Source organism: Xenopus tropicalis, chromosome 5 (assembly GCF_000004195.4).
Source record: "Xenopus tropicalis strain Nigerian chromosome 5, UCB_Xtro_10.0, whole genome shotgun sequence".
Classification (NCBI taxonomy): Eukaryota; Metazoa; Chordata; class Amphibia; order Anura; family Pipidae; genus Xenopus; species Xenopus tropicalis.
Window position 1 is genome coordinate 56545507 of NC_030681.2, and position 12826 is coordinate 56558332.

General features: G+C 37.4%; 1 protein-coding gene across 3 annotated transcripts in view; it reads right to left on the bottom strand.

Moving 5' to 3' along the window:
- tarbp1 (TAR (HIV-1) RNA binding protein 1) overlaps positions 1-12826 on the bottom strand; it is an 83596-nt gene that overhangs the window by 5292 nt on the left and 65478 nt on the right. For 2 of the 3 annotated variants that reach the window (XM_012963714.3, XM_002935829.5), the window contains exons 25-27: positions 7130-7211; positions 3746-3920; positions 892-1077 (exon numbers count right to left, since the gene is read on the bottom strand). In XM_012963714.3, the coding sequence (XP_012819168.2) occupies positions 892-1077; positions 3746-3920; positions 7130-7211 (443 nt within the window). Of the gene's footprint in view, positions 1-891; positions 1078-3745; positions 3921-7129; positions 7212-12826 lie in introns of those variants that run through there. The other variant, XM_018094263.2, reaches the window with a different exon arrangement.

Below are 12826 nucleotides of genomic sequence, written 5' to 3' on the forward strand. Positions count from 1 at the left end.
ATACTCGTTTGTGTCATGCAATGCTTGTTCTGAGAGACAGGACCATGTGTATAGATACAACATTTAGTTACCATTAATTATTTGCAGTAACAACTCACAGAACTTGCTATACTTACTAATTTCCCTTCCGAGAATGCAAAAAAAAATATACATAGCAAAACAAAGTGGAAGTCCGAGACCCCATGACAATCAGTTACCAGCAGGCAGTTCTGAAAATTACTGTTCCAGCTAGTGACCAAAGAGAAAAATGCATTCAAGCACCACGGAATAAACACGCTCTGACACATAGACACTCACCAGCAGGACAACCACACACAAACCACATCCTCATTTGGCGCACCCCCTACCTGCACATCCGTCGGCCGAGCATGAACGAAGGGCCATGCGTGCGCACGGTGGGGGGTGCGCGCACCGCGATGTTCGTTCATGCTCGCCCGACGGATGTGCAGGTAGGACAAGTAATCCGGCTTGACTCGAGTATAAGCCGAGGATTCCTTTTTTTGCTGGAAAACTTGGCTTATACTCGAGTAGATACTGTATATTCACTTACATAGTAGAATACTGTATGTTATTTGTTACAATGTTAGGTTACATTGCAGCTCTTAACTGTAACAAAAATGTCAGAGATGTTTATACCGAACAGGCCTATGCATACTTTTGCTTAATTAATTGCTAGTTTTTGAACCAAGGTCCTGTCTTGTTCTACACATAAACAGCTATTATCTTTTTATGCCCAAAAATAAATCATCTGTGTGTGTGAGAAAGTAAACTAGGCACATGGAGAAACTAATATCAAATGTCTTTAAATGGAATAGAGGGTAGGAAAATGACATGCTCTAAAATCCCCAAGGCTCTGTTTCTAACACAGTCAGTCTTTCCCTTTATACTCACCTCCTAAATTTGTTGGTTTATCAATGAGGGATGCTACAACAATAAGACTTCCACTTGACTTTCCAAGCTTAGCAGCACGATTTTGAACAGCCATTTCCAAATCAATATCTGGGATACTATTCTTCCAAGGAATTATCTTTTTTTGAATATCTGTCCATTCTGTCTCATTGTCACCCAAATCACTGCCTGAAAATAACACAATTGCATTTAGGTGTATTAGATACATACTATTAAACATTAAAATGTTTCCTGGGGTGACACCTTATTTCTACAAATGCCCAATTTTCTGCAGCACAGCCATATGACATGCCCAACCTGATAGTCAATGGAACTTTAAGAATTCTGGTTGTTGTGCACTCTCCTGGGGAAAGCGAGCATGAGCCCAAACTTTCTGCATTCCTTAGTGACTCTTAGTGGGCTTGAAGTTCTGGCTGCTGTTGCAAAAGGGACATTTCAAAATTTAACTGTAATCCCTTCCCTAGGAAATGCAGCACCTAAGGATGACATAACAGTGATTTTAGCATCAATATATGCCTTTGAGAAACACATTTTACAGCTTCGTTTTATCCTGGTCTTGCGGTAAAATCCTATAGGCTAAAAGGTAATCAGTAAGAACAAAAAATCACATTTCATTAATATTCATACACAGCACATTTTACAGCTTTATAAAGGTGGTGTATTTTACAAAAATATTTTTTTCTGCAAGACTTGTTTAGTTAAGTGTGAATCAGTACGGTTTTGCTTTGCTGAAAAATTTGCAAAATGTTGCAAAGCAACAATTTTTAACCGTGCAACCTTTTTTGTTTCACTTGAAGTCTATGGGTGTCTTTTGCTGTGAACAAAATAGAAAGAAAAGGAAAGCTTGCACCTTCCACACCAGTTATACAAATCAGGTAGGAGTCATCAATGTTTGCCTCCTAATGTTAGATTAATTAGAGTTAGGACGAAGGGAAAATGTGCAAATGAAGTATAGACAAATATAAATAAAAGACAGAAGAGGAAACACCACACAGGTGGTCCTGATCAAGACTTCAAATTACTGCACCATTAACCCAATTATTATCAGGTAGATCAAGTAGTCCATTAAACTGAAATGATAAAACTTAACCTTTATTGCTAATCATTAAAAAAGGAAAAAAAAAAAAAAAACAAAATAGAAAGATGTGTGTCATTACTCAAATCCCCATTAAAATTCGCAAAGGTGATTATCAGATATAAAATCTGCTATGAGATATGGTAGGGCCGCTGTTATCTAGCCTTTAAAAGGTGATACAATGAATATCAAGGCTCTCAGCACTTAAGTGTTCCTGTGGAGACAGCCAGAGAAAAAAGCTCCTTTGAGTTTGCAACATATGTTGCCAATTCAAACTCGTAGAGTGAAAGGTGTAAAAATGATACAATAAGTACCAAAGGCTCTCAGCACTTAAGCGTTCCTGTAAAGACAGCCAGAAATAAACCCCTTTAAGTTTGCAACAAATGTTGCCAGTTCAAGCTCGTAGAAAGAAAGGTATAGCGTTTCTGCCCCTTATCTCATTTCAACACAGAGAAAAACGGAGCCTGTTAGCACATGTATTTGGAGGTGCACAAATGCTCAAATTTTAAGCTATAAATTAGCAAATTCATCAGCCCACCACCTCCCCAACATCAATAGCCACCCGGCCTCTTGTTAGTCTAAATAACACCTCTGCAGTTAAAATCGCACATCAATCGTGCGCCCTCACCCTCCCTCCCTCTCAGAAAAACCGTCCCACATCAACACCCGTTCCTCCCCCCAAAGCCCAACGCGCGTTTCGCTCCCAGATTGTGGAGCTTTCTCAAGGTCTATACCTTTCTTTCTACGAGCTTGAACTGGCAACATTTGTTGCAAACTTAAAGGGGTTTATTTCTGGCTGTCTTTACAGGAACGCTTAAGTGCTGAGAGCCTTTGGTACTTATTGTATCATTTTTACACCTTTCACTCTACGAGTTTGAATTGGCAACATATGTTGCAAACTCAAAGGAGCTTTTTTCTCTGGCTGTCTCCACAGGAACACTTAAGTGCTGAGAGCCTTGATATTCATTGTATCACCTTTTAAAGGCTAGATAACAGCGGCCCTACCATATCTCATAGCAGATTTTATATCTGATAATCACCTTTGCGAATTTTAATGGGGATTTGAGTAATGACACACATCTTTCTATTTTGTTTTTTTTTTTTTTTTTCCTTTTTTAATGATTAGCAATAAAGGTTAAGTTTTATCATTTCAGTTTAATGGACTACTTGATCTACCTGATAATAATTGGGTTAATGGTGCAGTAATTTGAAGTCTTGATCAGGACCACCTGTGTGGTGTTTCCTCTTCTGTCTTTTGCTGTGAAACCTGGCAAAACATTTTGCTCATCCAAAGGTTTTGTTACATACCCTGTGCACTTGTGCAAACTATAAATTATGGTTATATAAACTTCCAGTAATGGACAGGGTTAATACATACATAACAAATTCACATAGTAAATGAGCACAAAGAAAAAATGGTTTACACTGAGTATTCATTTTTTCAATTTGCATATTATTTAAGTTAACAGCTTTAACAAAATTCCCCTATATTACTTATAAGTTAATTACTGCTTGGTTTGTATATCTGCAAGCCTTTGCTAAATGTAAAAAGCCTTGACCAAGTTCCAGTTCTGCATGCATTTACTTAGCACATACAACTGCTGATTTTGAAAACAGGACTTCAGTATATCTAGTTAGTTTAATTCCCCAGGAACACAAACCTACCAATACCAGGCTCCATTTGGATGGCACTCCTCTACCTTGAGATGATATGCTTTGCTTAAAAAAACTTGATGAGTTAAATGATTCATATACACTTACCAGCAGTGTCTTTTTGTAACCAGTCACTTGACAGCAGGTCTACATTCATGGGCCTTGGGTTGTTGAGTGGGAGTGAGGATTGCCACAAATTACTAGTATAGCTGGAGAATTTGTGGGGAGAAATCCATTCATCCTCAATTAACTCTGACAAGCTTGGAAGAGTGTAAAAAATTGTCTAAAAAAAAAAAAAAGAAAGAGAAACAGCCTATAAATAAAAAAATATATTTACAAGACGCACAAATAGGCACTTATGGGCCACTTTCCATAATATAATCCCCATTCATGTGCAGTTTTTAAAACACTACTCCTACAATCGTTGTGTGTGTGTATTAGGTAATACTTATGCAACCAACATGAATGGGACCCTAGATCCTAGCCTTCACCTTTATTCTGCACCCCTTTTTACCACTTAAAAGGGTTGTTTACTTTTGTTAAACATTCACTAATCTAACATTAGTCTATATCTAGATTAATAATCTACATTAATAGAACAATCTTTTCCACATACATAGTTAACAAAAAATATGCAGCTGAAGAGATATTCACCTCGGAATCATCCTTCTGCTGATCCTTTACTTCGGCACAGACCTTGTGCTGGGGGGTCACTGGCCCCTATAAACACTACAGTAGTTTTTTTACTTCCTTATATGATGTCACACATAGTACTGGCAGCAGACTTAACTCCTATTGGTCGTGTCTCCTGTCAGTCTGACATTGCTTCCTGTGCCTGTGACAGAGTGCTGCAAATCTAACATAACAGTATGTAAGATTTGTGATATGCTGAGTCTGTTTGCCTATGCCATTGCAAGGGAGAAATTAAGCAATGACCTTTCAATTTATGCAACTGCTTAGAGTGCACAAGCAATCAATGAATTGGTCCATTAGGAAAAACAAAAAAGGTGAACAACCTCTTTATGTTATGATGTTCCAAATTATGTAAAGACACCTTATCTGGAAAACCCAGGTCTCAAGCATTCTGGATAACAGGTCCCATACCAGTACAAGAAAATTAAGTGTTTTAAGATGCCAACACTTGTGTGTATTCTCAGCCCTAGTGCTTGACTGCTACCCTGCACCCTGTATATCCATTGTACATACAGTGATTGAACTGTTTTGCCTCTGTTCATTTGCCCCAGTAAAACATACATTGTTGCACTCCGTGACACATGCAATATGCCGAGCTGTGTCCATTGCAAAGTGTAATATATAAAACTGCACAACTTTTCCCAGGGCAAAGTAAAGTATGTTGATGTGTAAAAGTGCAAAATGCATACAATAATATGCAGACATGTCCCCAATATCAAGAATGAGTCTTTCCCCATTACGTGTAATATACAGAGCTGTCAGCATGGGCGTCCACAGAAGGGGGCAAGAGGGGGCACTTGCCCCCCCCTGGAAAAGTAGCAAAAAAAACAAAAACCTTACTCCGTTTCTGCACTGTCCCCTCAAGCCCGTTTTTGCTGTGCTCCGATTGGATCTTTCTTCTTGTGGATTCTCCAATCAGAGCACAGCTTCCTTGACAGACAGTAAAATTGACCAATCAGAGCACAGATGCACACAGGGATCGGGAGATTTTGCAAACTGGAAACAGAAATAAAGACTGAAAAGAAGAATCTGCCCCTGTAACTTTACCTAAGAACCAACTCTCAACTTTTGCTGCAGTTTTCATCCCACAGGTACTATACACAGGTACTATACACAGGCACTATACAGTTCTAAAGAATCACTAGCTGACATTAAATTGTTTTTTGCCTGACCTGACATCTATAATAATTTATAATCTATCCCCTACCCTAACACATGGAGGGTAAGTTAACTCTTTCCCTCTGAAAAAGCTCATTGTGTGTTTATATATTTGTTGTTGTTTTTTGCACTTACTATTTTTTTTTTTTTTTTGTCATTGTTTTGTTAATCTATAGTAAGTTACAGTGGGGCCAATGTTGTGTATCAGTGCCAGTGTTATAGTGCCAGGGCCTGAATATCTGCCATCCGTACCCACTGCTCCTCATGGCATATAATGTGCTGGGTTTGTAAATACGGACTGCATCTCACTGTATATAATGGGGAGTCAGTATCCACTGCCTTTCTTGCTATAAAACTAACATAAACACATCTAAAGGGGTGGTTCACTTTTAAGTTAACCTTTAGTATGTTATAAAATGGCCTATTCCTAGCAACTTTGCAATTGGTCTTCCTAATTAATTTTTTTGAATAATTTGCCTTTCTCTTCTGCCTCTATACAGATTTCAAATGGGGGCCAAAAAATATTGCTCTGTGAGGCTACAATTTTATTATTATTATAATTTTGTATTACTTATTTTTCCAAGTAGGCCCCTTAACTATTCATATTCCCATCTCTTGTTTAAATCACTACCTGGTTGCTAGGGTAAATAAGACCCTAGCAACCAGATAGCTGCTGAAATACCAAATGGAGAGCTGCTGAACAAAAAGCTAAATAACTGAAAAACCATTAAAAATAAAAGTGAATTCGAATGCGAACTACCCCTTTAAGCTAACTGATCACAAACACAAATGTTTGCAGATCCCCTAACAGAAGTGCGCGTATGAATACTTTTACTACTAATACTAAACATTTTAGGGTAAAAAAAAAAAAGCACCCCCACCCGCACTTTTGTACAGTATCCCTGGGAGTCAGTGGGAACGGCAAGAGGTAGTTGGGAGGTTAACTTTTTACGTCAGCAGCGAATCCACTAAGTGTCACATTAGCTGTAGGTCAGTCTGTGTATGGGCCATCTTTAGCCTCCCCTAGTATCATCCTGCAAAAAAAAAAAAATATATTTATATATATTTATATATATATATATAAATATATATATATATATATATTTATCTGTTGCAGGATGATGCTAGCTTACTTGCCCCCCCCTTGGAAAATTTTCTGCGGACGCCCATGGCTGTCAGTAGTGTCATATTCAACCGCATGTGCTTTGCCCAGTGCAAAGTACAAAAGGCAGAACTGTCTCCAGGGTCACATGTAATGGAAAAGGAACAGACATTTCCTGGAATGCTACAATTTTCTAAAACATATTTCTTAATGGATGTTTACCAGCTAAATTAGTTCCTCCTATTTGGTACAGTATAAACGCTGCCCCTTACTATGTGCCACTCCCAGTGCCATGTCTCTCACTTGACTCCTGATCTTGCCCTTTCACAACCCTTGTTTCTCTTCTCACCTGAACCTCTCATTACCTGAATACAATCTGTATTTTTCATCTATACACTCTTTTATTATACAATGCTGTAGAATGTTTGTTCACTATACACTGTTGTGGCTTATGACAATCAGATGGGTGATGTTCTCTTTATGGCTTTACATATTAACAGTACTATTTGTTAGCTAAAAAAAACATGCGTTAGAATTACCTCTATGCTGTAGTCTTGCAATGGATGAAATGTAGAAAAGAAGAAATGATTTTGTATTCGTAGCCAGTTTTTTCTTGCATTACTGTGAATTTTAGTATAGGAGGAAGAAATATTAAAACGTGTCAGTTACCAGTGTATACCTATATTCCTAATAGTTACAATAGAGAGATAAAAGGGTCAAATATAATATGGTAATCTTAAAAGTATGTAATTCATATGGCTGTATATTATCCAAAATGTAGCAAATATTGATGTGTAATTGCTGCAGCTAGGGTTGCCATCTTTTTGTTTCCTACATTTTTATCTTTCTTCCCCATTAATAACATTGGAAATACACAGATCAAGAAGAATGAACATAATGTATACAACATATGAAAGAGAATACGCAATGAGAACAAACAAGAACAATTACAGATCTCATAGAGTGGCTCCTACTTATATAGAAGAAAGCAAGGTAGCTTTATGTTTGATCCACCATATATGGACCCACATATATGAGACATGTCATATAGATCATATAGATTAAAAGCTCTTTGGGGCAGGGCTCTCTTCACCTCTTGTAACGCTTATTGGTTGCTTTATATATGTTACTCTGTATGTCCAATGTATGAAACCCACTTATTCTAAAGCGCTGCGAAATATGTTGGCACTTTATAAATAAATGTTAATAATATACCTTTGTTGCATCTCCAGCATAAGTTTGTGGTTTCAGGATATATTTTCAATATCCTAAAGGGGGTTAGGTACCAGGTGTACCACTATGTCTTGGCTCCTTTAAAGAATATTTTTTTAAACTCTAGGGACTTTTTTATTATTAGTGAAGGGGTCTTAGTTTAATAATTCATATGTACAAAGTCTATAAATCATCTAGTGCCATCTGGAGATTGTCCACCTTTAACAAAACTCACTTGATGTCTAATTAATATGTCACCTAGAATATTTTGTAATCCATTAGAATGAATTTTAGAATAGAACTTTAAAACACAGTTTAGTAAGGGGATTGGTCTATAATTGGGCAATTTTGTCAGGTTTTTGCCTTCTTTAGGTATTTCAATTATTGTAGCCTGTAACATTTCCTCAGGAAAGTAGTTACCTGAAAGTATAGAGTTAAATAATGCTGTAACTTTTGGAACTAAGAGTCGAGCAAATGTCTTGTAATATATTACAGGTAGGCCATCTGGACACAGAGCTTTCTTTAAAGGTGAAGATTTATGACATATTCAACTTCTTGTTGAGATATGGGTGCTTTCAAAAGGTTTATTTGTTCTATGTTTAAACAACGTAAGTTAACTTAACCCTTTAAGTGCCACAGGACGTAGAATCTACGTCCTGTGTATCAAAGTACCTAAGTGCCACAGAACGTAGATTCTACGTCCTGCTGCACTTCCGGATTTGGGAGTGGAGGAGCGGCTTCACTCCCCGCTCGTTCCCCAGCCCCTAGGCAACAAGCACAGGGGGAGAACAAGTAGCCCCTGGGGCGCGATCGCCCAGGGGCCCAATAGCACATACCTGCAATCCTCCTGGCTTTCCGTGCAGTGCCTCTGCCTTCTCCAGCTTCCCCCTCTGCCCCCCCCCCCCCCCCCGCTTCCTGCACCGCACCCTCACATGGACTGTAGCTGCTGTGCCTGCTGGTGTCTTTCCTGCAGATCCTCAGCTTCTTCTGTCCAGGTAAGTGCCAAATACACACACAAACACACACTTATTACAATAATAAACACTTATACTTACACACATACATTTTTTGGGGGGGGTTTCACTCATTCACAGCACTTACAGCACTCACACTTACTTGCACACACACACACATGCACACAAAACACATTTTGCCATGTGTACACACACACTTACATCATTTTTTTTTATCCCATCGTTTTTATTCTTGCCTGAAAAAAATGTTTTATTGCCATTGCGGATAGCGTATTCGCTAACCGCACTGTGCAATACCTTTTGTGTATTATTTTGGTGTTTCTACTAAATTTTCTGTGATTTTGGTGCATTATTAGGTATTTTATTGCATTTTTATCCATTTTATTGCATTTTCAGTTATGCATAGTTGTTGTTCGCTTGACTTTTGTCTGTAAAACTTATTTGCCCAAGCCAAAATACTCAAAGGGGCTGATTTACTTACCCACGAACGGGTCGAATGGAGTCCGATTGCGTTTTTTTCGTAATGATCGGTAGTTTGCGATTTTTTCGTATGTTTTGCGATTTTTTCGGATTCTTTACGAATTTTTCGGATCCAATACGATTTTTGCGTAAAAACGCGAGTTTTCCTATCCATTACGAAAGTTGCGTAAAAAGTTGCGCATTTTGCGTAGCGTTAAAACTTATGCGAAAAGTTGCGCATTTTTCGCGTAAGTTTTAACGCTACGCAAAATGCGCAACTTTTTACGCAACTTTCGTAATGGATACGAAAAACTCGCGTTTTTACGCAAAAATCGTATTGGTAACGAAAAATTCGTACAGAATCCGAAAAAAACGCAAAACATACGAAAAAGTCGCAAAATATTCGTTTTCAAGTCGGAACTTTTCCAATTCGGGTCGGATTCGTGGGTTAGTAAATCAGCCCCAAACTGTTATTCTGACCGCAGATATTAGGCAAAAAAAAAACCAAACTGATTTTAATTATTTTTTTAAAATTTTTATCAGTTTTATTGCATTTCACATTTCTTTATTACTTGTCTTTGCACATGGACATTTTTACTGCTGTATTTCAATTTGGCATCCTCTATACCCCACATAGTTTGGTAAATCTATGCATATTGGGCATCAAACTGTTCAGTAGACCCCTGGCGTTCATATTTAGAGTGTTTTATGTTGGTACGTTACTAAATGTGGGGTACATAATGGGGCAACATGCAAGCTTTGTGACAATTTTCAGAAATGTCACATAAACCGTTCTGTTTAGCATAGCTTTGTAGTTTGGTAGTTTTCAGTAGAAAATTGTATGTACCTACTTTTGTTTTGTCAGAACGTGTACTTTCGGAAAAAATATATGGTTTTCTAGGGTCTTCGTACTGTTAGGGGGTCTTATGGCACATAATGCACATGCCAGTAGCTTATATTGCAGCGTATATACTTTGTATGCACTAACTTCCTTTTGGGGTCTCTAAATGCCAGATACATCAGTGATCCTATGCACAATGGGCATCAAACTGTTCAGCGGACCCTTGGCTTTCATATTTAGGGTGTGTTTTCTTGGTACCTAATGTTATGTGGGAGATAAGGTGCTTGAAAGTGGAAGATTTGTGATTTTCAGGTATTTCATCAAAACTGACAATTTTGGGAAAGCATTGCGACTCTGTAGTTTGGAGTAGAAAGACATGGGTACCAATTTTGAATTCACCCAAATGTGTACTTTCCAAAAATATATGGTTTTGGGGGTCAATGTATTTTTTTGTGTTTTTACCCCACAGAAAATGCAGTAAACGTGTTGAATTTTCAGTAGCTAAAAAGAGATCTCTGGGGCAATTTGTATGTACTAACTTCCTTTTGGGGTTTCTAAATTCCAGATACATCAGTGATCCTATGCACAATGGGCATCAAACTGTTCAGTGGACCCTTGGCTTTCATATTTAGGATGTATTTTCTTGGTACCTAATATTATGTGGGAGATATGATGCTTGAAAGTGGAAGATTTGAGGCAATTTTTTTAGAATTTTCTTAATTTTTTTTTATAGAAAATGCTAAATTCAGTAAAGCATTGCTGTTTGGTACTTACAAGTTGGAAGACATAGTTACCCATTTCGGATTCGCCAGAATGTGTACTTTTCAAAAATATATGGTTTCCTGGGGTAAACCTAATGTTCCAGGATTTTTGGCTTTGGAATCTAAAGTATGCTGTATTCTGCTGTAATGCTTTGAAAAGTTAGTAATTTACTGCTTGGAGTTTTTGATCTATAGAAGTCAGAAATCTCAATAAAACTATACATATCAGGTATTGTCACGTTCGAGAGACATGAGGCTTTCCAAATCAGTTGAATTTTTGTCCATAAAATATGTTTCTGGTATAAATCCCTATATCATGAAAAATAGCATTTTTTCTTTTTTTTTTGTATTTCAAGCTCTAAATCTTGTTCCAGAAGTGGAAATACACAAAAACAGATTTGGAAAGCTCAGGTTCTCCTGAAAAAAACAATATATAGTTTGCCTACCTAAACTTAACCCTTCCCCCAGTAAAAGCCCCTAAATTGAGAGAGCACAGAATGTTTACAAAACGTCTGGCACTGAGGGGAACCGAAATGTCAAATTCTGCTGGCACTTAAGGTTAAGTTTAGTATCTACCTATATCTTGTAAATTAGGTTGGACTGTTAAAGCTTAAAGAATTTGTTAAAATGTTACCATTATCCAGTTTAATGCTTTTTATTTTATTCTGTTTTGTTTTGAAATATTTTGCCATTAAGTTAGTCTATTTCTTTGCTTTGTAAAATTGTAACGTTTTTATGTTTTTTTAAATTGAAATTCAAAATGAGTTAAATCTAATTTATGTAGTTTATCTCTTAGCTGTATTTTGTTTTGTTTTGAAAGGATAGCAAAACAAAATAAATCCTATGTACAAAGTTTATTTTGTACATTAATCTTTCTAATTTGTTTTTCTTTTTATAATGTGATGTTTTTTTAATCCGAATCCCTCTAATTGTCGCTTTACGGACACACCACAGAAATTTCTTTGGAAGAGTTAAGGTCAAAGTATTCTTTTAAACAATTTTAATAATATTCTCTTTAAAGGAGAAGGAAAGGCTAAGTCACTTGGGGGTGCCAAAATGTTAGGCACCCCCAAGTGACTTAGATCGCTCACCTCATACCCCTGGTGCCCCTGTACGGAGAGAACAGCACCAGCCCGGGGTAGCAGCGAGCGCTTCCTCCTTCCTGTAGCGCCGCACGCGCATGCGCAGTAGAGTGAAAAGCCGAACTTAAAAAACAAAGTTGGCTTTTTACTCTACTGCGCATGCGCCGGCCAATGGATGTCGCCGGGAGAAGAGAAAGGAAGGAGGAAGCGCTTCCTACAGGTACCCTGGGCTGGTGCTTTTTTCTCCTAACAGGGGCACCAGCCCAGGGTACAAGGTAAGTGATCTAAGTCACTTGGGGGTGCTTAACATTTTGGCACCCCCAAGTGACTTAGCCTTTCCTTCTCCTTTAATGATAGAGAACTTGTTCAGTCTCCATGTGTTTGTTGTTTTATTCTTTGTGGGTTAATTTATATTAATCGATATTGGGTTGTGGTCTGACCACTTTATGGTTCCTTATTCAGTTTTTTTTACACGTGGAAGAAGAATTTTGTCTACTAAAAGGAAATCTATTTTTGAATATGTTTCATGAGAGTGAGAGTAATAAGTATAATCACTGGATTTTGGTTTAAGTGTTCTGCAGGAATTATATAAATTATACTGAAGTATGAACTTAGCTTAGGGAGTATATATCTCTATTTTTATCTAATTTAGATGTGAGTGTTTTGTATTTATCCAAAATATAAATGGTATCCAATTTGGGATCTAGTATTATATTAAAATCACCACTTATGATAATATATCCTTGCTTCTGTTTGCTTATTTTATTAAATAGAGAAGTTAGAAAATTGATTTGTGAGGAATTAGGAGCATATGGATTACACAGTGAAAAGTTCCCTGTTTAGTTTACATATTAACAGGTACCTTCCCTCAGGGCCAGACTCTTAGATCATTGATCCCCAACCTTTA